This window comes from Balaenoptera physalus, assembly GCF_965194825.1.
Source record: "Balaenoptera physalus genome assembly, chromosome: 3".
Lineage (NCBI taxonomy): Eukaryota > Metazoa > Chordata > Mammalia > Artiodactyla > Balaenopteridae > Balaenoptera > Balaenoptera physalus.
This window is the reverse complement of record NC_138890.1, coordinates 88,768,181-88,794,753: the sequence shown is the minus strand read 5'-3', so window position 1 is coordinate 88,794,753 and position 26,573 is coordinate 88,768,181. Positions and strand designations below refer to the sequence as shown.

The 26,573-nt window shown below is 35.5% G+C and overlaps 1 protein-coding gene across 10 annotated transcripts in view; it reads left to right on the top strand.

Moving 5' to 3' along the window:
* Positions 1-26,573, top strand: part of FER (FER tyrosine kinase) — a 441,496-nt gene that overhangs the window by 198,630 nt on the left and 216,293 nt on the right. For 6 of the 10 annotated variants that reach the window (XM_082455757.1, XM_082455759.1, XM_082455752.1 and 3 more), the window contains 2 exons: positions 8,725-8,817; positions 26,367-26,570. In XM_082455757.1, coding sequence (XP_082311883.1) covers positions 8,725-8,817; positions 26,367-26,570 — 297 coding nt within the window. Of the gene's footprint in view, positions 1-8,724; positions 8,818-26,366; positions 26,571-26,573 lie in introns of those variants that run through there. The other 4 variants (XR_014261909.1, XR_014261910.1, XM_082455760.1 and 1 more) reach the window with 2 other exon arrangements.

Below are 26,573 nucleotides of genomic sequence, written 5' to 3'. Positions count from 1 at the left end.
TGCTACTAGACATTACAAATATTTGTATCAGCTTTCCTTCCCCTTTATAAGAAAATTTTCTTCTGTATAAACTTTTCTGAATCTCAGGTAAAACACATTGCAGCCACTTGTAAGGTAGGAAGTTAATGCTTGGCAAGGAGAAAATATTTCCAATGTGTATCTTGAAACGAGAGTTAGCTTGCCTAAGGAATGAAGACAGTGAAGAACAATCATGGTGCCTTTAAAAGCTGTGCTTTCTAAAATGTGTAGGTCATGCAAACCTAGGGAAGTTTAGTCAAGACATTTGACATTCCCTTTGGCCATTATTTAAATAAAATATAGCCTCTCAATTTTTAGGGCTGCCACTCCAACTGAACAAATCACTTCTTAACTCTAGTTATATATTGAAATAGAAAGTATATAATCAAAGTCAAAAAGAATGTTGTGGGATGAAAAATTCATCAGGAATAAAAATTTAAACACCATTTATTACCTTTCAGTTACTTTTATTAGAATCTTCATGAAATTTTGCTCTGAGTGAGGTAACTACAGGAAACCTTCCTGGAGAGGCCTTATTTTGAGGATTCAGTCATCTCTGTGCTCAGAGAGCTATATAGAGTTTTTACCTCAAACTGATGGATGAAAATACGATTAGTGTTTCTGGGCTATACTTTCTTTGTTATTATATTTTCTATGTGCATTTACGATAGGTATAAATTAAGGTTTCCTCTATAAGGACAGAGATAGACAACGCTAGTTATAAAATCTCTGGAGAACTCAGTAGGAACAAGGGGATTTAGGGGATGTTCAAATTCTCATATCTCTAAACTTTTTCTCCCATGTAATAATTTTGCTTAATAAAAAATACAATTTTAAATATTTGGAATTATTGTACTATTATTGTACCTTTAATAATTTTGTGAAACCATTGATATGGTTACTTGATGAATACCCACTCTAAATTTTCAGCTGAAAAATTGTAGTTTGGATGATGACACCTAATCAAAGTTCTTCCTGATAGTAAGTATGATATTTGGAGTTACATATTGACTGTTCTAGGCCAGTATGCTCTTCATCACTTATTGATTCTGCTCTGCTTATTGCCTGGTGATGAAATAGTGAATGAATTTCTGAAAATACCAGTATATGCAATGGATGCTTTATTAATTTAAACAGATTAGTGCCTATTGTATAGGAATAGAGACTTGGTCCTGAGATTTCTAGCTCACGTAGATAACTCTTTTAGGGATTTTTCTCTTTTTTGTAAAGAGCAAGCAGCAGCTGGAGCAGGATGTGTGGTAAAGGGAAAGGTTCATCCTTTCTTCTCTTCATTTCTCTCTCCCACCTCCTTTCTCTTACTACCTCTTCTCCTTGTTTTCCTATGAGAGCAACTTAAATATAAAAGCTGATGGGACAGTACATCAAAGAGAAATTTATTAGGTTTTTTTAAGGTGTAAAGTCCTTGGGAGGACAGGAAGGGATGAGGTACAAGTAGAGTGGTCACCCTTGGTGGGAGAGAGACAGCTTCATGTTTCCAAATGGGGAAGAGGTTAGAATGGGAAGAGAAGGAATGGATTTGTAGGTTTGAAAAGGGAAGTTGAAGGAGTTGCTTGCTTGTAGCTTCCTTCTAAAGAAGCTGTAGAGGGTAGAACAAGGTGGTTTTAGACACAAGAAAAGTAAGAAAGGTTTGAAATGGTTGACAACGGCAGTGGGAGAGTTAAGAAGTGAGTTGGCCAGAGAAATTTCATAGTATGTCAGATATTTAGGGCTCTTTTGAAGTAATAATCATGTGCTTCTCCCCATCAGTGGTGAGTTGCTGAATGCAGAAAGTTGAATCGATCCACCATTAGGGTTTGCTGCCTGGGGACAATTAAGAGACAGGAGAGCAAGGGAATTTAGAATATTGGCAAAAGTGTCAGTGAAATGATGTGTCATGGCATCTCAGTTAGAAAAAGAAGAGAAGAAATGAGAAGGTGATTGATTGGGAGAGATTAGGAGACTCAGAGCCTTAGGGTTTCAGTGACGTTGGAAAATGATTATAGTGGAACTGGTGAAAGCAAACCAGTGGGGTAGGTGCTTGTGGCCAGAAAGAGAGGAGCTGGAATTAGTTAATTTGGAGCTGTTACATGTGAAGATAATGTCCAAGAAAAAGCCATGACTGATGTAAAGTGGAGGAGAATGTTTTCCCTCCTACTGCCTCATAATGAAAGCCTCATGACAGCATTTCTTGAAGTGAATTTTGCAGAATAATATTTCTTCCAAAAAAAGAGTGCATGTACTAATGCATTATTGAGGCTCTGAGACATGTTGCATTTAAGAAATCTGTTTAAATTTGTTTAACTGAGAAGTTCTAAAATCTGTGGAATTACTGAACCTTTTGTAGTATAACATCTATTAATAACCATCTAAACTAGGGTTTTCACCAACATGTTGAGCAGTTATTTTCTGTGTCATGTGCTGAAACTGTTAAATTAATGGGAATAAGTAAGAGTAATCATCACAACATAGTAAGTGTTTATTTTGCAAATAATTGTTACATTTATGTTAATGTATTTCAATATTAAAATATTTATTTTCCTGTTGAAAGTAAATATGTGTCCAAAACATTAAAAATGTTAGTGCATTATTTTGTTAGTGACAATTGTGATATTTGTAATCATTTATTAGAAATCTTCAATTACTCATGGATAGTCTAGGAAGGCCTGCTGTATTCATTCTATGTAGCAGTCAAGTAAGGCAGATTAGTTAAAGCAAAAAAGAGAGTTTATCCACTCACATAACTGGATATATCCAGAAATTCAAACCATGTCATCAAGAATTTGTCTGTCTTCATTTCTCACCTTTTATCTATTAACTTCATTCTCAGGCAGGTGGTACCAGCAATCCCATAGTGTGGAAGTTTCTCTTAGAAAGGGGTTGAGAGTGAGACAAATGCTTAGAACCTAACTGACTTCTTTCTAAAACAGGTTTCCCAGTTGGATTTTATTTGCTGATAATGGAAGCGTAACATTATAAGCGCCACATTCCTTTCTTTAAAATTTATTCTTTTTTTGTTATTTTAGTCATGATTTTCTTTTGGGTCCTGCAGTTGCTGATTCCATTCTAATAAAGTCTCGACTGAGGCCTTGAAACTTGAAATGTTCTCAGTTATTAGTTCCAGTAACAAAAGGAGCTCTGAACAGATAAGAGGATTATTGATACATGTGCAGTATGAAAATATCAAACAGTAAAACCGTTCATGAAACTTCTTAGATAAAGTTGGAAACTTAAAATGTTTACAGAAATGAAATATGTACATAGTAGTCTTTATAGTGTCCTTGTGAGGTCCTCTGCAGAAAATATAAAACCAATAAACTTTATCTCCCCTACCCCCCAAGAGCAATCAACAAAAGAAAACAAACAAACAAAAAAACCAAAAAACAAGAAAACCAAAACAGAATAACAATCAAAATTTTTGAGTTGTCTGGAGTTTAACCCTTTAAATAATCTTCTGAGGAACATAGTCTTTAAAGGCCTGTTGTGATAATTGACTGCTTTAGAAAATGGTAGTTAAATTAAAGTCTGTAACTTTTGATAAATTAATGGCTTCTTTGTCATACTGAAGACCCTAAAATTGTGTCTTTTTATTTTCTTGGTTTGTGAATAAAGGTAAATAAAATTATGACTGGTAGGTTACTTGTCTTAATAAAATACATATGAATGCTGCATCCTGTTTGGATATAGAAAGTCACAAGAGACGTTCATTCTTACCTCATAACCAAAATAAGGAGGATAAGGTACAAAATAATAGTTAAAAAAAATACTCATCAGGGAGCTGAGGACAGAAAGAAACCTAAATGAACCAAAGTCCAGAAAGTGGCAAGCCTTTCATAGGAAACGAAAACAAAACCCAAAAACAAACAAACAAAAAACCTGTGACTACTTCCATCCTTGGTGGAACTGAGTGATAGGAGGAAACTTCCATCAAAGGGAATAAGGAGAAGTCAACTCAACAAGCTTTTAACAAACTTGTAAGAACAGTGTGTAGGCTGGTGTGGCAGATCAGAATCTGGAGGAGCCCTCCCCACAGTGAGGCAGCATCCACTCACCAGCATTTACTCAAGGGTCTTCCACAAGTGGAGCAGAGAATCAGAGAAGGAGACTTGAGAAAGATACTCCAAATGAAGTTCTCCCCACACCAAAAAGGTGGTACACTGTTGTTGGGGGTGTGGGTGGTGTTTGAGGCTTTTGGACAGGAGGACTGAGCACTCTGGATTTTCACCAACAGAGGAAAATACGAAATCCCTCCCAAGTTGATTCTCTTCAGGGAATTCTGGGTCTTCACAGAGTACAGGGCAATGGCTTTCCAAAGGCTAGGAAGGAGGGTAGAAAGTTATCTTAGATATATAAAGTAGTGGGTGAGCCTGGAGAGTAAAGAGAACTCCCTAGTGCCCCCCTATCCCACACTCCCCCCAAAAAAAGAGGGTGCTGGAATCTTGCCAGGGCTCAGATTCCATTCCTAGCTGAAGAAAAACTCTTGATCTAGCCCAAAATATTTGAAGCTGGTGGTGAACTAATTCAAACCAGAGCAGCAGCAGAGGCCAGGCCCAACTTATTAACTACAGCCCCAATTCTAGCAGCCTGACAGAAAAAAGGAGTATGTGTGCCTCTTTCTTGAGGTAAATATTATTGAATTCAGATTCTACTGTTTTTTTTATACAAACCATCTGGCACACAATCAAAGATTATATGGCCCACTAAAAAGTAAGAAATGTGACCCACAGCTAAGAAAATAAGCAGACTCAGATATGGCCCAGGTATTGGAATTATCAGACAATGTCTTTAATGTAGCTTTTACAAAAATACTAAGGGATCTGATAGAAAAGATAGACAATGTATATGAAAAGATGGAGAAGTTCAGCAGCAATGTGGATGCTACAAAAAATAGAAATTCTAGAATGAAAAATATAATATCCGTACTGAGCAATTCATTAGATGGACTTGTCAGTAGACTGGACACAGGAAAATTATAGTGAGCTTTGAAGACAGGTTGACAAAGTATTCACAATGAAGCAAAAAGAGAAAAATAGGTAAATAGAGTGTTTGAGATCATGGGGTAATATCAAAAGGGCTAACATACATGTAATTAGAATCTAAGGAAGAAAGGAGAGAGGGAGGTGGGAGTAGAAACATATTTGAAGAGACAATGGTTAAGTGTTTTCCAACATTTTCAACCCACAAGTCCAGGAAATTTAACAGATCCCAAGCAGGATAATTAAAAGAAAAAAAATAACATGTACTTATTTCCTAGTTGATTATAAAAGCAGTGAGAGAAAAAAGAAACATTATGTATAGGGGAATAATGACATGAATTTTAGCTGACTTCCTACCAGAAGCAATGGAGACCAGAAGACAAAGTGCTGGAAGAAAAAACAAAGCCATCGACTTTTAATTCTATATCCTGTGAAAATATCCATAAAAAAAATAAATGCAAGCAGCACTTTACAACCACTGGGATGATGATAATCAGAAAAACAGAAATAATAAGTGTTGGTGAGGATGTGGAGAAGTTAGAAGCCACATCCGTTGCTGGTGGGAATGTAAAATGGGTCAGCCACTGTGAAAGAACAGTTTGGCTGTTCCTCAAAAAGGAAAACATAGAATTACCATATGACCCAGCAATTCCACTCCCAGATAAATCCCTGAAAGAGTTGAAAACAGATACCCAAGTACATGTGTATGAGTGTTCATAGCAGCACTATTCACAATAGCCAAAAGATGGAAGCAGCCCAAATGTCCTTGTCAAAATTAGTAAAACCCAAATAATAATAATAATAGCTAATATTATAAGCATTCATTATGGTAAGGAAGAGAGGGAGGAGAAAAGAAGGGAAAATGGGAGGCAGAGAGGGAAGAGGGAGGAGAGATAAGGAAGCTGCTGTGAGAAAGACATGTTCAGCATACACAGGTAATGGCAAAGGGATTATTTTGATCTGTTCAAAATAGTGTATTAAGTAGAATAACGAGCTTGGGAATAATGAATAATAATGATGAATAATGAATAATTTGTTAAATAGAATAATGAGATTCGTGAGGGTATGGCTGAAACTGGTAAAGTGCCTTGATTACTAGACATAGGGACCTCTAATGAAATACTTTCATTCTCATCATAATGTTTTCTTTTTAAATCTTTTTTTTTGTTTGTTTGTTTATTTATTTATTTATTTATTTTTGGCTGTGTTGGGTCTTCGTTTCTGTGCGAGGGCTTTCTCTAGTTGCGGCGAGCGGGGGCCACTCTTCATCACAGTACGCGGGCCTCTCACTGTCGCGGCCTCTCTTCTTGCGGAGCACAAGCTCCAGACGCGCAGGCTCAGTAGCTGTGGCTCACGGGCCTAGTTGCTCCGCGGCATGTGGGATCTTCCCAGACCAGGGCTCGAACCCGTGTTCCCTGCATTGGCAGGCAGATTCTCAACCACTGTGCCACCAGGGAAGCCCCCATAATGTATTCTTTGTTTTATAATTTATTAGTTTAAGCAAAGAAGATAAATGTACTGCCCTATTATTATGTCCCTTAATTGTTTTAAAAGCAGAATTTCAGTTAAGATGTCTTGATAATTTAACTCATAGTACTGTAAGTTTTAAAAAAAACTGAAATGCACAGTTGCTCACTGAGCAAAATCTATCAGTACTTAAATTGTTGAGTCAGTGAGGTGCTGAAAAGGAAACTGGTTGGTGTACATCTTGCACTACTGGATACTTTATTAAAAGAATTATAATACGTTTTTGCTCATACATTTGAGAAAATCTCCATGGAACATGAATTATACTTCGGTATTGAACAGGGAGGGAGCTGATTATAGCCTGGGGCTTGGGATTTATGTCCCTGGAGAAATCATTTAAGAAGTTACAGAGTCAAGAAAGCAGGAAGAATGATAGAAAGCTTTACAACCTAGGTTTCGTTGAACTCCATTCTGTTATACTATAAATTTCCTTAGCATTGTTATTTTAAGAAAAAATCTTAATCATTCAAATGTTCCTTTTGCACATTTAGTTTCCAATTTCATTATTTCAAAATATGAAAATGCTTGACTTAGCAAGGGGGCTTTCTTTTAATAAATGTTCTTAATATGCAAGCATCAAAGAAAAAAAGACAGCATGACAAACTAGGTTACTAGGCAGTGAATACTTCTAAAATGATTTCTCTTCAGTCAGAACCCAATTGCTAAAATAAATCCTTTAGAAACTGTTTTATACTTAAATTGTATACCGTGATGGGATGTGAATAGAAACTGTGTATCCTTCATTCTCTCCAGCAAATCAATATCTGCAAAAGACTAAGTTATTTGTTTATTTATAAATGCATTCCTTTTATGAAGGACATATTGATATTTGAAGTATTTCATTTATGTTATAGAGTTATCAACAGTTTAGAATTTTTTTCAGGAGACAATCTTCTCTAGCGTTATAATTTCCCTGTAGTTATCTCTCACAAAATCCCTCCAAATTTCATGGCTGCTTTGCATAAGTAGTCCCAAAGATATTTGGCACTCAGCCTGGAGTTTGAGCATGAATGTTATCTTTTTCTTGAATCTTATTGCCTACTGGCTTGAATAAGTCTCTGACTGTTCCTACAGGGCCAAATAATCACTTTCATTGTTCCTTCTAAGAATGTTATTAGGTTGAGTTTATTTACGGAAGTCTGTAAGAAATAATATATGGTTATTGCTTCAACAAGCTATTATTAACAAAAAAGTGTTCCATTGTTACCTTTCACTCTCCTTAGTTCATCCTTCCATTGGGGAACAAGTTCTGAGGGCACCCTCAGGCAGGATATAACTAATTGTCCTAAGGGGAGTAACTCTGGTTGCCAGCCTGATGCAGTGGAGCTCTTCTGTGAAAGTTTCATCAATGATCAATGCAATGCACATGATTGGGGAATTGAACAATGGTCACGAATTTTTTGAGATGAAGATTTTTATCTAGTCCAGTGTCCTCCTGTTTACTGATATGGAAACTTAAGAGCCAGAATAGTTAAGTGACTTGCCCAGACTTAAACTCTTTTTCCCTTATGACATCAAGAACCTTATTGTTTCTACCTTAGTGCCTCCTTTAAGAGCCTTGCTTTGAGAACTGTTCTGTGCTTTTTGGTTAAAGTTGTTCATCTGTAATTTACCATGGCATCTAAATAGACTGTCATTTGGAAGAGCTGGGGTGTTTGGGATTTTTTAAAAATCTATTTCTAGTGCTTGAGAAATCTTCTGAAATAAAAACATTTGGGAAGGCGAAAACTGTTAAAAAGGTATAGCCAAGATGTGGAGAATGGAAGAGTGGGGAGTAAGGCATATACAGCAGTTGTTTTGTAATTAAATTTATGAAGAATATGTCACAACTACAGTACCATCTGAAATTTTCTGTTAGACTGGTTCCTTCTAGTTTGTGTCTTTTTTTTTTCCTCTGAGCACTAGTATTTGGTTTTCTGTGTGTTTCCTTAGCATTTCTTGTTTTCTGTCATCTCATGAATTTCTATTTCTTTCTTATTTTTCCCCAAATCATGACATTTATTGAGGGACCAGGAAAATAAAATGCTATAGAGTTCATATGCGTTTGGTTATTTTTAATTCTTAATGTTAGGAAGCTTACATTTTATTTACTTGGAAGACAGAGTGGATGGACATAAGCTGTGGATAAATACCTAAATACCTAGCATAACTGTGTATATACTAGATAGTTTACTACTGCTGAAGGCTTCTTTCTTAATCTCTCCAGGAAAGAAAGGAGAGGCTATCCAAATTTGAGTCTATTCGTCATTCAATTGCTGGAATCATTAGGTCTCCAAAGTCTGCACTGGGCTCTTCAACAGTAAGTAGGATGAACTCTGTGTGCTACTGAAAATAGTCATTGTCTACCTTCTTTCTGATACACCAATGAATATAATATGTAAACTTGTATTTATGAATGGAAAGGTAAGTACACAATTTAACTTTTTGTGGGCATATGAGTCTGTGTATATATGTGTATATTAAAACCCCTAGTAACAGTGATGTAGGCAGGAAAGAAAGAAACTTGTATTGTAGATTTTCTGTACTACATATAAGTAGTAACAGGGAGTATTTTATGTACTTTGGGGCTTTATTAGAAGAAAAATATAAACAAATTTCTTTTACAGTGAAACATGTTTTTATAATAGGGATTATTGTATATGTATTTTTAAAATGTATCAGTTTATATGTGTGTTCATACCTTTGAGAACATTTTAATTAGATAATTGAAGTCCGTTTGAAATTTGGGCTAGGCACATCACAGTAATGCATAGAATATTAATTACCCCTAGTAATAGCAGCTATAGGCAAGCAAGATAAAAAATATTCTTATCTCATTTATATATAAAATTACAAAGTATTTTTCTTCCTTCATGACCTATAAAACTAAATTATCAAACTTTTTATTCTAGCCATGCCTCATTCACAGTAGAGCCTTATAATAATATTTTATTGAATGATGGTTAAAACAATATTCAGTACAAATTAATTACATGCTTTTCCCCCCATCTTGTGAAGTTTCTACAGAATAATATCTTAATATCATTTCTTATTCTTTAAAAGTTCAGCTAAGACAATGTGACCTCCTCTTATTTAGAAAAAAAAAGTGTTTCCTAACCTTAGATTAGTTAAATGTCCATTCACATTTTGGATTTATTTGCTCTAATTCCTTTTTAATATAAAACACATGTTCCCATATTTATTCCACTCAGGCAACAATCTTTTATGTACAATTGCGGCAAAGCGTCAAGTATTTTAATTAACAAAAAAGCAGAAAATTATATTTTTGTATAAAAGAGATAGATTTTAACCTTTGATGCTGCCACTGTCACTTCCAATATGCTGAAGTGTTCTATGGGAGTAGAACTAATGCAGACCATCTCATGTGGCATTAAATAGCAAGTGAAAATAAAAATAATTATGGGCAAGGGCTACATGATAGAGTAAGTCTCTTTCAAATCTTATCTCCTACTTTTGTTTTCTTAAATTTACAACTTTACAGATAAATAGTAGTTCATAGGACTTGGTTTATTATGATTTGACAGTCAAAATAAAGTATAGGAGACTTGATTAAGAGTTTATAAGAAGTTTCAGAGACTCTATGAAGAGAGTCTTTTGATAACTTTTATTAGAAGAAAAAAGAAAAACAGTTCTTAAAAGGAAATATTTAAAAACAGTTTTTTAAAAAAGAAAAACAAATGTAGTTCTTGAAAAGAAATGTTCAAACACCTCAGTGAACCGTTTATAAAATTATTTAACATTAAAATGAGTCAGTGAAACACAGGGCATAATTAAGTTGTCATTAACTCACCTTTATTTCACTTAGGTCAGAGGTCTTTGTGCCAGCACCTAATAGCTGATTTGTGAAAGGTGTCCCCCACCATTTTTTCTTCCTGTGTGCTGTTAAAGATCAAGCTTGACTTGAGTAAAATGTCTGAAATACTTGAGAGCCAAGGCTCATTATAAACTCAGGGTTTCCTTTAGTTTTATTCTTAGATGGAAATGTAGGAGAGTGGAATTTAGAGCTTAAAAAGTTTAGCTAGTGACAGAAAAATAAGAATTCTATGATTGTGGGAATGGGGTACCATTTCCCATGTTTGTTTTTTTCCCTACAACTTGGGCTGCCTGAGAACCTTGTGCCCTCAAGACAGGTGCCTAGGAGTGCGCAGTGGCTCTGAGACTTCATGCTGCCTACATTACTTTGAAGTTCATTGTTATGGAAAGTTCAGCTTTTGGCTCTAGGCAGAGCCTGTTTTGATAAATCAGGGTTGATCCGAGGACGAGAGAGATTTTTTCTTTCAAGACACACTGATTTACATCTAAAATTAAAAAAACCCTATTTGTTCATTAAGATGAAGTTGTACAGGGTTGGCACTCCTAAAAGTGTGTCAGGTATAGTATGTACAATCTTCATAATTAATTGGTATAAACCGTAACTTTTTAAATATCTGAAAGTATTTACATATTGTTTTCTCAACTTAAAAGTAAAATTATTATAAGTAATTTTACTTAATAAAATTCTTAAGTAATTTTACTGAAGAATAAAATTACTTTATTCTTCAGTAAAATTACTAAATTGACAGTGATTGATATAGGTTAAAATTTGGTGTTTACAAACTGCTTTTACCTGAAATGAAGTGCCTTTCCCACAAAACATGTGCCTCATTCAGATATACATTTTTAATAAATTTATCAACATCTTGAAGCTATGAAATGCCCATTTCATTTAAGAATATGTTCCCTCTGTAACTGAGAATTCTAGGGAATGGTCACGTCCTCCCCCAGTTGATCACATTTTTATCTTCATGATTATGGCAATCATTATCTCCATCAGTTAAGTGCCCTTTGATATTGCCTGATTTATTCAGAAATCTCATGAACTAAAAAGATTGAGATAGTCTGTAGTTTATGACGCTGTGGTACACTATGAATAAAGGTACAGAACTATTTCTGTAAGGTGTTAGATATCCTATTTATTTGAAGATTTTCCCCTCGACTACAGAGGTAACTGAGGTTTTAAGTCTTACTGCGAATGTGAAGGTTTCAGGTATTAAGTATGATAATCTAAGATGGATAAAATTTAGAGGCTCCTTAATTGTAATTTAAAATTTTTTTCTGACATAATTTAGTATTTTTTGGAGTATTCTAGTTTGGTAAAGGTAACATAGAGGAAGGAAAATTTTTAATTGCTATAAATGATTTTTTTCTTCATAAAAAACATTTTTTAAAAACCCTGCAAAATGGCAGACTTACGCCTATTTAAATTATTTTATTGTGATATACTTCACGCAACACAAAAATCAGCACTTCAAAGTGTACACACAGTGGTTTTAGTATATTCATTATGTTGTGCAACCATCACCACTATAGAATTCCTGAACCTTTCAATCTCCGCAATAAGCAGCTGCATTTCTGTTAGCAATTAGTCTTAATTCCCCCCCTTTTCAATTTTCTGGTAATCACTCATCTATTTTTGATCCCTATGGATTTGCCTATTCTGGACATTTCACATAAAAAGAGTCACACAATATGTGACCTTTTTTGTCTAGTTTCTTTCAACTTAGTGTAATGTTTTCAAGGTTCATCCATGTTGTAGCATGTATCAGTACTTCATTCCTTTTTATGACTGAATAATGTTCCCTTGTATGGATTTATCATATATTGTTTATCCATTCATCAGCTGATGGACATTTGGGTTGTTCCACCTTTGGCTATTATGAATAATGCTGCAATGAACATTCACATGCAAGTTTTTAAGTGAATGTATGTTTTCAGTTCTCTCAGTTATATACCAAGGAATTGCTGGGTCGTGTGGTAATTCTACGTTTAAGTTTTTGAGGAACTGCCAAACTGTTTTCCACAGTGGTTGCAACATTTTGCATTCCCACCAGCAATGTATATAGTGCATGAGTCTTCCAATTTCTCTACAGTCTCAACACTTGTTATTTTTTCCTTTTTTAAAAATTGTAGGCATCCTAGTAAATATGAAGTGGTATCTCATTGTAGTTTTATTTGCATTTTCCTGATGACTAATGATGTTGAGCATCTTTTAATGTGATTATTGGTCACTTGCGTATGTTCTTCAGAGATGTGACTATTCATATCCTTTGCACACGTTTTAATTGGTGGGTTTTTTTCATTGTTGAGTTATGAGTTCTTTATATATTCAGGATACAAGCCCCTTATCAAATATATAATTTGAAAAAAATTTTTCTCATTTTGTGAATTGTCTTTTCACTTTCTTGGTAATGTTCTTTGACACACAAAAGTTTTAAATTTTGACAAAGTCCAATTTATCTAATTTTCTTTCATTTCACATGCTTTTGGTGTTGTATCTAAAAAACCATTGACTAATGCAAGGTCATGCCAATTTTCACCTGTGTTTCCTTCTACAGTTTTATAGTTTTAGCTTTTACATGTAGGTCTTTGATCCATTACAAGTTAATAGCTGTGTATGGTGTGAGGTAGACATCCAAATTCATTTTTTTTCTGTGTGGAAGCATGTTTAATTTAAAATCTTAAAAAAGCAGCAACTATGAAATCACTGTTTCTTTACTCAAATAAACATATAAAAATTGGAACTATAGAGCATAATTTTAGATAAAATAAAACAGTTAATTGCATTATACATAGGGAAATGAATTAATCATGATAATATTCTCATTGAACTTGTCATAGCTACTTATTTTACCATTTTTTACAGTGTGACTAAAATGTAGAGCTATCTGTGAAGACAGTCTAATGGAACACTTTGATCAACAGTGTTGCTAGAAGGAAGAATGTTAGATAATTAGCTTTAGATGAATTTGGCTTTAACCGAATACAGTATCTGATGGTAGATGTTTAATATTTACTGTTATGATCAGCCCCAAGCATGTTTTCTTTTTTTTCCCACTGTACTAAAAGAGTTAAATAACCTATCCATGGTACCTCCAGGTACTGAGGTCTGCTCCACATCCAGCATCTTTCCATGCCTCAGGAGGTTATAAATTTGCATTGAGGACTGTTTCTCCTAGACTGTTTCTGAAGTCAAGGACAGAGGTGTTAGAGAGGATTCATTGTATAATCTGAAAGCCTACTGGCAATCATGAGGGTCCATTTCCATTGAAAATCTTTCAAACCACAATATATTTGATGAGATCTGTTCTAGTCATGTCAAGAATACTGCCCTTTCTCCAGAGCCATTGCTTTACTGCAGAATTTTTGTTGTAAGTGGCTGAGCAACAGTTTGTTCCATCTTACAGCCCCTTGTGAGTGCTAGTTGTTCACTGATCTGTGGAGTACAGAACACCCTTATAACAATAGCACTCTTTGAAAAATGTTCTTTAAAACCAGAATACAGCACATTTTGGTCCAGATAATTGTTCTTTAGATGTCAGAAGAATTATTAAATTATTCTTCTGTCTCTTTAAAATTAATATTTTTCTGGATTCTGTTGACATATAGATTATTTTAATTTTTGAATTACTTTACATTTGAATTTAGAAAATAAAAATACTGAAAAATAAAGATGTGCATCCATTATATATAATAATGTAGTAAATAAGATTTGCTTATTTACTTCTATTTAGAAAATTAGCAAACTATCATTTAGCTGTGTTTAAGTTGTATATCAGTTATCAAGCTGGTATTGTAACACTTGGCTTCCACCATTGGCATAGGGCAATATAGTTATTTTCATTCATAACATAATAAACTGCTTATATTTTTTAGTGTTTTCCTTCGTGTCTAGCAGAACAACCTTGTACTTCCTCTGACAAGGCGTGTTATTAAGTTCAGCTTAAATATTATGTATTTTAAACCTTGGTTGTCTTCCTTTATTCTGAAGGTCTTAGTATTTATTTATTTATTTATTTATTTATTTATTTAGCCCAGACACTCAGATGGAGAAAAATGAGAAACAAGGGAAAATAAAAATTAAATTTCTTACATCATATCACTGACATAAATACACTGAATTCTCCAATATAGTTAGCCATGTTTAGGAAAACTAAATATTATTCTCAGAGTTGCAAGTTTTGAATCACTAGTATTATCATACATAATTTTCAAGAAGAGCTTATCAGGATTTATTTTCTATAATTTCATTATATAGAGAGTAAATCTCATCTTTTATGTGTTTGCTCAAATGCTTAAAACAACCCAGATCATGTCAGAACGATGCTATATTCTATATAAGCAATCCCAACTTGATGATAAATGTTTAAATTTACTGAGCTATGATTTCATACTGACTCATTAGAATGATCTGGTAATAGTTTTAGTTGAGATGTGTAGTATAACATTGTCACTGACTATAGTTAATGGACTAAAATGTTATTGTTTATCCTGCGGCACATTTTATATGTAATATTGTATGAACTTAAGGTAAGGATATTTGATACTGAAAAAATAAAGCTGTAGAAGAAATTGCAGTGATATGATGGGATGAGGGAGAATAAATGAGAGTCACAAGCACAATTGGAAAAAGTAAATGGATAAAAATGACAAAGAAGAAAAAAGAATAATTACGAATAAAGAGAAGATGAGTAAGGGAACTAAAGAAGCAGGCAAAAAAAAGAGTAAAGTGAGGGGAAATCAGAAGGTAGTGGAGGAAGCAGAAGTGTGAGACCAAAAATGAATGACTTTTAAGAAAATATATTTTGCTAGAGATAGGGTCTCTTGTTAGAGATCCAAGAAGGTGCATAAAAAGGCAGTCGGGAGCGGGGGGAGACCTTCAAGATGGCGGAAGAGTAAGACGTGGAGATCACCTTCCTCCCCACAAATACATCAGAAATACATCTACGTGTGGAACAACTCCTACAGAACACCTACTGAACGCTGGCAGAAGACCTCAGATGTCCCAAAAGGCAAGAAACACCCTACGTACCTGGGTAGGGCAAAAGAAAAAAGAAGAAACAAAGACAAAAGAATAGGGATGGGACCTGCACCAGTGGGAGGGAGCTGTGAAGGAGGAAAGGTTTCCACACACTAGGAAGCCCCTTCGCGGGCGGAGACTGCAGGTGTCAGAGGGGGGAAGCTTCGGAGCCACGGAGGAGAGCGCAGCAACAGGGGTGCGGAGGGCAAAGTGGAGAGATTCCCGCACAGAGGATCCGAGCCGACCACCACGCACCAGCCTGAGAGGCTTGTCTGCTCACCTGCTGGAGCGGGCAGGGACTGGGAGCTGAGGCTCGGGCTTCAAAGGTCAGATCCCAGGGAGATGACAGGGGGTGGCTGCATGAACACAGCCTGAAGGGGGCTAGTGCGCCACAGCTAGCCGGGAGGGAGTCTGGGAAATAGTCTGGAACTGCCTAAGAGGCAAGAGACCATTGTTTCTGGGTGCTCCAAGAAAGGGGATTCAGAGCACAGCATAAACGAGCTCCGGAGACAGGCGCAAGCCGCGGCTATCAGCGTGGACCCCAGAGACGGGCATGAGACGCTAAGGCTGCTGCTGCAGCCACCAAGAAGCCTGTGCAAGCACAGGTTACTATCCACACCTCCCCTCTTGGGAGGTTGTGCAGCACGCCACTGCCAGGGTCTCATGATCCAGGGACAACTTCCCCAGGAGAGCGCGTGGCGTGCCTCAGACTGGTGCAACATCACGCCAGCCTCTGCCACCGCAGGCTCGCCCCGCACGCTGTACCCCTCCCTCCCCCCGGCCTGAGTGAGCCAGAGCCCCCGAATCAGCTGCTCCTTTAACCCCGTCCTGTCTGAGCGAAAAACAGACGCCCTTAGGCGACCTACACGCAGAGGTGAGGCCAAATCCAAAGCTGAACCCCAGGAGCTGTGCGAACAAAGAAGAGAAAGGGGAATCTCTCCCAGCAGCCTCAGGAGCAGCGGAATAAATCTCCACAATCAACTTGATGAACCCTGCATCTGTGGAATACCTGAATAGACAACGAATCATCCCAAATTTGAGGCAGTGGACTTTGGGAGCAACTATATATATATTTTTCCTTTTTCTCTTTTTGTGAGTGTGTATGTGTACGCTTCTGTGTGTGATGTTGTCTCTATAGCTTTGCTTTTACCATTTGTCCTAGGGTTCTGTCTGTCCGTTTTTTGTTTTTCTTTTTTGAATTACTTTTAAATTTTTTTATTTTTAATATTTTTTATTTTAATAACTATATTTTATTTTATTCTTTCTTCCTTTCTTTTTTTCTCCCTTTTCTTCTGAGCCGTGTGGCTGACAGGATCTTGGTGCTCTGGCCAGGTGTCAGTCCTGTGCCTCTGAGGTGGGCGAGCCGAGTTCAGGACATTGGTCCACTAGAGACCTCCTGGCTCCACATAATATCAAACGGCGAAAGCTCTCCCAGAGATCTCCGTCTCAACGCTAAGACCCAGCTCCACTCAATGACCAGCAGGCTACAGTGCTGGACACCCTATACCAAACAACTAGCAAGACAGGAGCACAACCCCACCCATTAGCAGAGAGGCTGCTTAAAATCATAGTAAGGTCACAGACACCCCAAAAATACACCACCGGATGCGGACCTGCCCACCAGAAAGACAAGATCCAGCCTCATCCACCAGAACACAGGCACTAGTCCCCTCCACCAGGAAGCCTACACAACCCACTGAACCAACCTTAGCTACTGGGGGCCGACAGCAAAAAGAACAGGAACTACGAACCTACAGCCTGCAAAAAGGAGACCCCAAACACAGTAAGTTAAGCAAAATGAGAAGACAGAGAAACACACAACAGATGAAGGAGGAAGGTAAAAACCCACCAAACCAAACAAATGAAGAGGAAATAGGCAGTCTACCTGAAAAAGAATTCAGAGTAATGACAGTAAAGATGATCCAGAATCTTGGAAATAGAATGGAGAAAATACAAGAAACGTTCAACAAGGACCTATAAGAACTAAAGAGCAAACAATGATGAACAACACAATAAATGAAATTAAAAATTCTCTAGAAGGGATCAATAGCAGAATAACTGAGGTAGAACAGTTAAGTGACCTGGAAGATAAAATAGTGGAAATAACTACTGCAGAGCAGAATAAAGAGAAAAGAATGAAAAGAATTGAGGACAGTCTCAGAGACCTCTGGGACCACATTAAACGTGCCAACATTTGAATTATAGGGGTCCCAGAAGAAGAAGAGAAAAAGAAAGGGACTGAGAAAATATTTGAGAAATTATAGTTGAAAACTTCCCTAACATGGGAATAGAAATAGTCAAACAAGTCCAGGAAGCACAAAGAGTCCCATACAAGAAAAACCCAAAGAGAAACATGCCAAGACACATATTAATCAAACTATCAAAAATTAAATACAAAGAAAAAAGTTTAAAAGCAGCAAGGGAAAAGCAACAAATAACATACAAGGGAATCCCCATAAGGTTAACAGCTGATCTTTCAGCAGAAACTCTGCAAGCCAGAAGGGAGTGGCACATATTTAAGGTGATGAAAGGGAAGAACCTACAAACAAGATTACCCTACCCAGCAAGGATCTCATTCAGATTCGACAGAGAAATTAAAACCTTTACAGACAAGCAAAAGCTAAGAGAATTCAGCACCACCAAACCAGCTTTACAACAAATGCTAAAGGAACTTCTCTAGGCACAAAACACAAGAGAAGGAAAAGACCTACAATAACAAACCCAAAACAATTAAGAAAATAGTAATAGGAACATACATATCAATAATTACCTTAAATGTAAATGGATTAAATGCTCCAACCAAAAGGCGTAGACTGGCTGAATGGATACAAAAACAAGACCTGTATATATGCTGTCTACAGGAGATCCACTTCAGACCTAGGGACACATACAGACTGAAAGTGAGGGGCTGGAAGAAGATATTCCATGCAAATGGAAATCAAAAGAAAGCTGGAGTAGCGATTCTCATATCAGACAAAATAGATTTTAAAATAAAGACTATTACAAGAGACAAAGAAGTACACTACATAATGATCAAGGGATCGATCCAAGAAAATATAACAATTGTAAATATTTATGCAGCCAACATAGGAGCACCTCAATACATAAGGCAAATGCTAACAGCCATAAAAGGGGAAGTCAACAGTAACACAATCATAGTAGAGGACTTAAACACCCCACTTTCACCAATGGACAGATCATCTAAAATGAAAATAAATGAGGAAATACAAGCTTTAAATGACACATTAAACAAGATGATCTTAATTGATATTTATAGGACATTCCATCCAAAAACAACAGAATACACTTTCTTCTCAAGTGCTCATGGAACTTTCTCCAGGATAGATCATATCTTGGGTCACAAATCAAGCCTTGGTAAATTTGAGAAAATTGAAATCATATCAAGTATCTTTTCTGACCACAATGCTATGAGACTAGATATTGATTACAGGAAAAAAATCTGTAAAAAATACAAACACATGGAGGCTAAACAATATACTACTTAATAACCAAGAGAATACTGAAGAAATCAAAGAGGAAATGAAAAAATTCCCAAAAACAATTGACAATGAAAACATGACGACCCAAAACCTATGGGATATAGCAAAAGCAGTTCTAAGAGGGAAGTTAATAGCAATACAGTCCTACCTCAAGAAACAAGAAACATGAAACATCTCAAATAAACAACCTAACCTTACACCTAAAGCAATTAGAGAAAGAAGAACAAAAAAACCCCAAAGTTAGCAGAAGGAAGGAAATCATAAAGATCAGATCAGAAATAAATGAACAGGAAATGAAGGAAACAATAGCAATGTCAATAAAACTAAAAGCTGGTCGTTTGAGAAGATAAACAAAATTGATAAACCATTAGCCAGACTCATGAAGAAAAAAAGGGAGAAGACTCAAATCAATAGAATTAGAAATGAAAATGAAGAAGTAACAACTGACACTGCAGAAATACAAAGGATCATGAGAGATTACTACAAGCAACTATATGCCAATAAAATGTACAACCTGGAAGAAATGGACACATTTTTAGAAAAACACAGCCTTCTGAGACAGAACCAGGAAGAAATAGAAAATATGAACAGACCAATCACAAGCACTGAAATTGAGACTGTGCTTAAAAATCTAATAAACAAAAGCCCAGGACCAGATGGCTTCACAGGCAAATTCTATCAAATATTTAGAGAAGAGCTAACACCTATCCTTCTCAAACTCTTCCAAAATATAGCAGAGGGAGGAACACTCCCAAACTCATTCTATGAGGTCACCATCACCCTGATACCAAAAACAGGCAAAGGAGTCACAAACAAAGAAAATTACAGGCCAATATCACTGATGAACATAGATGCAAAAATCCTCAACAAAATACTAGCAAACAGAATCCAACAGCACAGTAAAAGGATCATACACCATGATCAAGTGGGGTTTATCCCAGGAATGCAAGGAGTCTTCAATATACGCAAATCTATCAATGTGATACACCATATTAACAAATTGAAGGAGAAAAACCATATGATCATCTCAATAGATGCAGAGAAAGCTTTTGACAAAATTCAACCGCCATTTATGATAAAAACCCTCCAGAAAGTAGGCATAGAGGGAACTTACTTCAACATAATAAAGGCCATATATGACAAACCCAACAGTCAACATCGTTCTCAATGGTGAAAAACTGAAACCATTGCCACTAATATCAAGAACAAGACAAGGTTGCCCAATCTCACCGATATTATTCAACATAGTTTTGGACGTTTTAGCCACAGCAGTCAGAGAAGAAAAAGAAATAAAAGGAATCCAAATCAGAAAAGAAGAAGTAAAGCTATCACTGTTTGCTGATGACATGATACTATACATAGAGAATCCTAAAGACGCAACCAGAAAACTACTAGAGCTAATCAGTGAATATGGTAAAGTAGCAGGATACCAAATTAATGCACAGAAATCTCTTGCATTCCTATACACTAAGGATGAAAAATCTGAAAGAGAAATTAAGGAAACATCCCCATTTACCACTGCAACAAAAAGAATAAAATACCTAGGAATAAACCTACCTAAGGAGACAAAAGACCTGTATGCAGAAAACTATGACACTGATGAAAGAAATTAAAGATGGTACAAACAGATGGAGAGATATACCATGTTCTTGGATTGGAAGAATAAACATTGTGAAAATGACTATACTACCCAAAGCAATCTGCAGATTCAATGCAATCCCTATCAAAGTACCAATGGCATTTTTCACAGAACTAGAACAAAAAATTGCCCTATTTGTATGGAAACACAAAAGACTCTGAATAGCCAAAGAAATCTTGAGAAAGAAAAATGGAGCTGGAGGAATCAGGCTCCCTGACTTCAGACTATATTACAAAGCTACAGTAATCAAGACAGTATGGTACTGACACAAAAACAGAAATATAGATCAATGGAACAGGACAGTAAGCCCAGAGATAAACCCATTATGGTCACCTTATCTTTGATAAAGGCAGCAAGAATATACAACGGAGAAAAGACAACCTCTTCAATAAATGGTGCTGGGAAAACTGGACAGCTACATGTAAAAGAATGAAATTAGAACACTCCCTGACACCATACACAAAAATAAACTCAAAATGGATTAAAGACCTAAATGTAAGGCCAGACACTATCAAACTCTTAGAGGAAAACAAGGCAGAACACTCTATGACATAAATCACAGCAAGATCCTATTTGACCCACCTCCTAGAGAAATGGAAATAAAACCAAAAATAAACAAATGAGACCTAATGAAACTTAAAAACTTTTGCACAGCAAAGGAAACCATAAACAAGATGAAAAAGACAACCCTTAGAATGGCAGAAAATATTTGCAAACGAAGCAACAGACCAAGGATTAATCTCCAAAATTTACAAGCAGCTCATGCAGTTCAATATCAAAAAAACAAACAACCCAATCCAAAAATGGGCAGGAGACCTAAATAGACATTTCTCCAAAGAAGGTATACAGATTGCCAACAAACACATGAAAAAATGCTCAATATCTTTAATCATTAGAGAAATGCAAATCAAAACTACAATGAGGTATCACCTCACACCAGTCAGAATGGCCATCATCAAAAAATGTACAAACAATAAATGCTGGAAAGGGTGTGGAGAAAAGGGAACCCTCTTGCACTGTTGGTGGGAATGTAAATTGATACAGCCACTATGCAGAACAGTATGGAGGTTCCTTAAAATACTAAAAATAGAACTACCATCTGACCCAGCAATCCCATTACTGGGCATATACCCTGAGAAAACCATAATTCAAAAAGAGTCATGTACCACAATGTTCATTGCAGCTCTATTTACAATAGCCAGGACATGGAAGCATTCTAAGTGTCCATCAATGGATGAATGGATAAAGAAGATGTGGCACATATATACAATTGAATATTACTCAGCCATAAAAAGAAACGAAATTGAGTTATTTGTAGTGAGGTGGATGGACCTAGAGTGTGTCATACAGAGTGAAGTAAGTCAGAAAGAGAAAAACAAATACCGTATGTTACAACATATATCTTTTTCTAAAAGAAAAAAATGGTTCTGAAGAACCTAGGGGGAGGACAGGAATAAAGATGCAGACGTAAAGAATGGCCTTGAGGACACGGGGAGGGGGAAGGGTAAGCTGGGACGAAGTGAGCGACTGTCATGGACTTATATATACTACCAAATGTAAAATAGATAGCTAGTGGGGAGCAGCCGCATAGCACAGGGAGATCAGCTCAGTGCTTTGTGACCACCTAGAGGGGTGGGATAGGGAGGGAGTGAGGGATTCGCAAGAGCGAGGAGATATGGGGATATATGTATATGTATAGCTGATTCACTTTGTTATAAAGCAGAAACTAACACACCATTGTAAAGCAATTCTACTCCAATAAAGATGTTATTTTAAAAAAATAGGCAATCAGGGAAATAGAAAGCAGTGGAAGTAAGGTAATATTTGAGTTTGGCCTAGGTGTGTATCTTTTTAAATAAAGTTTTGGGGAAAATTGTATAAGAATGTGAATTTGTTCAGCACATAATTCTGCCTAGTCATTATGATAGACCATAGTTATATTATTAGCTAAAGACTGAACAAACTCAAATTTTCAAAAAGTACAAAAAATTTTAATTAAGAAATTTGCACATAAGAATTTTGTTGCTAGTTTCATAGTGGAAAGTGAACATTAGGTAAAGTATATTTATAATAAAAATAACTAAGCTATCAGTGTATGAAAACAATGATCAGTTCTACTTTATTGCTAAAAAAAATAGAATTCGTCAATTTACAGATGGGCCTTAGTGCCTGTTAATGATGGAACCATTGTTTTACATCCTGTTTGTCTAGCCTGAAGGCAAACAATCATGAAGATCAAATATCCCAAATAGTCTTTGTTTTTCATTATTTTAATAATTAACTCATTCAATGCATTCAAAACATAACTGGTTAGAAATTTGAAAAAAAGTGGCAGGAAGAGCATTATTATTCATGTTTTCATTTTATGTTATGCATTTGTTCAACTATCAAACTTTAATTGGTATAAAATACATTTTTTCTACCTATGGTTACATTGCCCTTTCAGTGAAAGTAGCTTTTAGTACCATCAGGCAGATTCCTTTTCAATAGGCCAATATTTCCCACCCTTTGCAAGTGTTTGGTGCTTCTCTTACTTCTGCTTATATGACATTTGATTCTTAATCTCCCCGTAAAATTTCCCAGTGATATATAGCTTTAAAATTAAAGGGGTCATTATGGAATTTTTGAGAAATGTTTAAAATCCTGTGAGTTACTTGTAGTCACCATAGTATATTATTATACTAGATCTGAAATAATTCATTACTAAGATTATTAAATTAATAACTAAATTTATATAAGATATTAAAGAATTAAATTCACTTTTATGGTTATTAAAAATTCATAAAAACTTTTATGTTAGTGTTGAAGTTTTATTTAGCTTGTTGAAGCTCATTGAGAGGTTTACTTGTATATTTTCCATGCTGTTATATTTTAGTGTTTTTTTTTTTAATGGTTTCTTATTTGGGTACTTAATTTGAGTAAGATCCAGACTTTGATTTTTGTTTTTAAACACTTTTGTCTCTGCCTCTCAAAAAGGATCTCATCTTGTGCTCAAATGTTTGAGATAAAAGCATACAATTCTTCACTGAATTCTTGGGAATTAGCCTGAACTAGGCTAAGAAAAAAAAATAGCCTCTTATTCTTAAGTCAAGAAAAAAATATTTTCATTTTCTTGTGCCGACTCCTCATTGCATCTTCATTTAAACCAGTCTTTTTATTTCACTAAGCTCAGTATGTTTTTGCTGGAATATTCTTTATGAATAAGGCCCAGGGAAAATAACTAACTAAACAGCTAGCCTAGTCAATCAGAAAAGCTTGTCTTATTAAGTATAACTTGTTAACTGTATTGGATTACTATACATTTTAAAAAGGAGACTTCCCCTTCCCCATATCTTTGGCAAAAATTTTAGATAACTTAATGACAAGGAAAAATCTTTCCCCACTTAGGCTTAGAAAGCTGTGATATTTGAAGTAAAAAGCTTCATTTCATTTTTGATGTAATTATGAAGGCTTTTGGGATGCTGGGATTTTGTTGCTGGTACATCCTGCATTCTATCACTGTCAAGTTTGCAAAATTGTATTGGAATTTAATTGAAACCATATTAATTAAAACGTTCCTTCCAATGTTTCCAGGGAAGTCCCTGAAAGACCTGATAGAACCAGGCAGGGGATACGTACAACCTTTCCCTGTGTATGCCTGTCACACATGTACACACACACACACACACACTCATAGTGAGTTCAGCCTACATTTCGTTACAGTATTGTCTAGGAGCCGGAAACAGAAGATTTCTATAAGTTTCCCTTCCTACCCAAAAGAAACTAATAAACCCAGAGGACTGACGTGTAATCCCTATGAAATAGCAATATAAGTTCCTTCCTATTTACTCCTCTTTTTTAAACAAAGAAACAAACATAGATGGTTTTTTTTCCCCAGATGTATTCCTCACCTTCAAATCCTTAAATGAATTTCTCAGTGTTAGCTCACCTTTTGTATTTCAAATGCCCTTCTGACTTAACGAATTCTCCAGGCTCTTCATTCTCACAATTCTAAATAAATCAAAATTTGGGAGGATAGGTTGAATAGGACAAGAAATCAAGCATATGATATTCTTGTTTGTGATGCTTTTCTATTATGTAGACCTTTTTTGAGAGATAATAATAAAAAAGTTTTTTGCCGGGAGGTGACATTGAATTTCTTATTTTATTGATTTTTTTTTTCCTCTGGAAAAAAGCAATGAAACACTTTGCCATTGGTGAGACTTGGAAATATTCGTATAACAGTAAAAATTTTAGTATTTTCTGTATTGAAATGCACTGTGACAAAATTTTGGAGAAGAAATATTTAATCATTTTGACCACCTACTTTAAGAATTATAAACTATTAGTATCAGTATACACAAAAAGTTAATTTTGTGTGGGTTATGCATTTGTTTTTAAAAATAATACTTTTTTAATCTCATAGTTGTGGCTAGTTCTTTATATAATTTACTTTTTAAACCCATTTTTGGGAGCACAATTTAAAATTTCTTTGAAATATAGTATTTATCATAATTAGTACTAAAAGAAAAAGGCTTATTTAGCTTATAAACGATTTCCATGTATAGTCACATCATGTATGCAATTAAAGAATTAAAGAATATCATAGTGGTAGAAGTAGAAATCAAACTGTGGACTCTGAAAAAATCTGATTGGGACTTCTCAACGTTCTTTTTTTAAATCAGTCGGATGGGTTTTGGATAATATAAAATGGAACTTTGACCAGTAAGTTTTAAGCCTCTTCGTGTGATACAAAACAATGCAGGCTCTCTTCAAAACTAGTTCTCATTTACCAGAAAGGTACTGTATTTTATCCCTATGTAGAGTTCATAATATCAACCTGAAAAACCTGATTGATGTGTGAATATTTGTCTTTCATTTATTGTTAATTCTGATTTTTCCGATTTATGAATTACTTTCTCATGAGGCATTGTGCATATTATATTTTGAGAACCTTAAGGGTTAGTGCATATGATTATACCTTACCCATAAAGTACTCTTATCGCCTGGGGCAATTTAGTTTCTGTGGGTAATAAATATAAGCAAACAAAAAACTTTTTACTTGCAACCAGAAAATGTGTGATTTCATCTATTATTAATTAGAAACATTTCAACGAAACATAACCAGCTCTTAGTTATCTCTATTTGTTATTAACACTTGGCCTCCTAAAATAACAGATAATTTGCTTTCCTGCTGTGCTCATGACTTATATTCCTCCCTTGTTTTTGCCATATGTTTGTAATTGAACATTGGTGGTTTCAATGAAGCTATTTCACCTAAGGCTTTGTCTGCTATTGCTGTACAGGATCAGGACCAGCCATGTGGCAGAGGTAATAGTTAAGGAAGTCAGGGGAATAAGGATAAGAATGAGAAGGCACAGCAACAGAGCACCATCAAATGACGACTTAGCACTCCTGGGACTCATGATGGGGACAGTCCACAGCCCATGTGATTAAGAGTTAATTCCATAAAAAGATATAACTCAACTTTTAAAATGAAGTTATTTTATGATAAATTTCTCTGATCATACTCTCTTTTCATCATAATTCTCTGATTGAAAAATTTTAAATATATGGATTTATTTTATGACATGGTGAATAAGACTATAAGTGCCAACTCTAAATGTTGATGTTTTGTGTACCTATGTATGATAGATAGAAAAAACAAATAACCTTCAAGTATTTAAGGATATGTATTTGTACTAAGCTTCAGCACCAGTGCTCTAGGACGTATTTTCTTTAAAAATTATGAAAATTTCAGATTCATCATATAACTTTTAATTGGTTAATTAAAGAGGAGAACATAGGTAAGAAGTATTTATAATTGCTGTTAGCTTTACCAGAAAAAAATTGCTATTTTCTCTAATTTAGTTTTTTTTCAATATTTGCTCAAGTTCTGTGATACGATCCCCATAATTGAGAAGCCTCTGGCAGAACAGGATTGGTACCATGGTGCAATTCCCAGAATAGAAGCGCAAGATCTGTTAAAACAACAAGGAGACTTCTTGGTGCGAGAGAGTCATGGGAAACCTGGTGAATATGTCCTTTCTGTATTTTCTGATGGACAAAGGAGACACTTTATCATACAATTTGTTGATGTA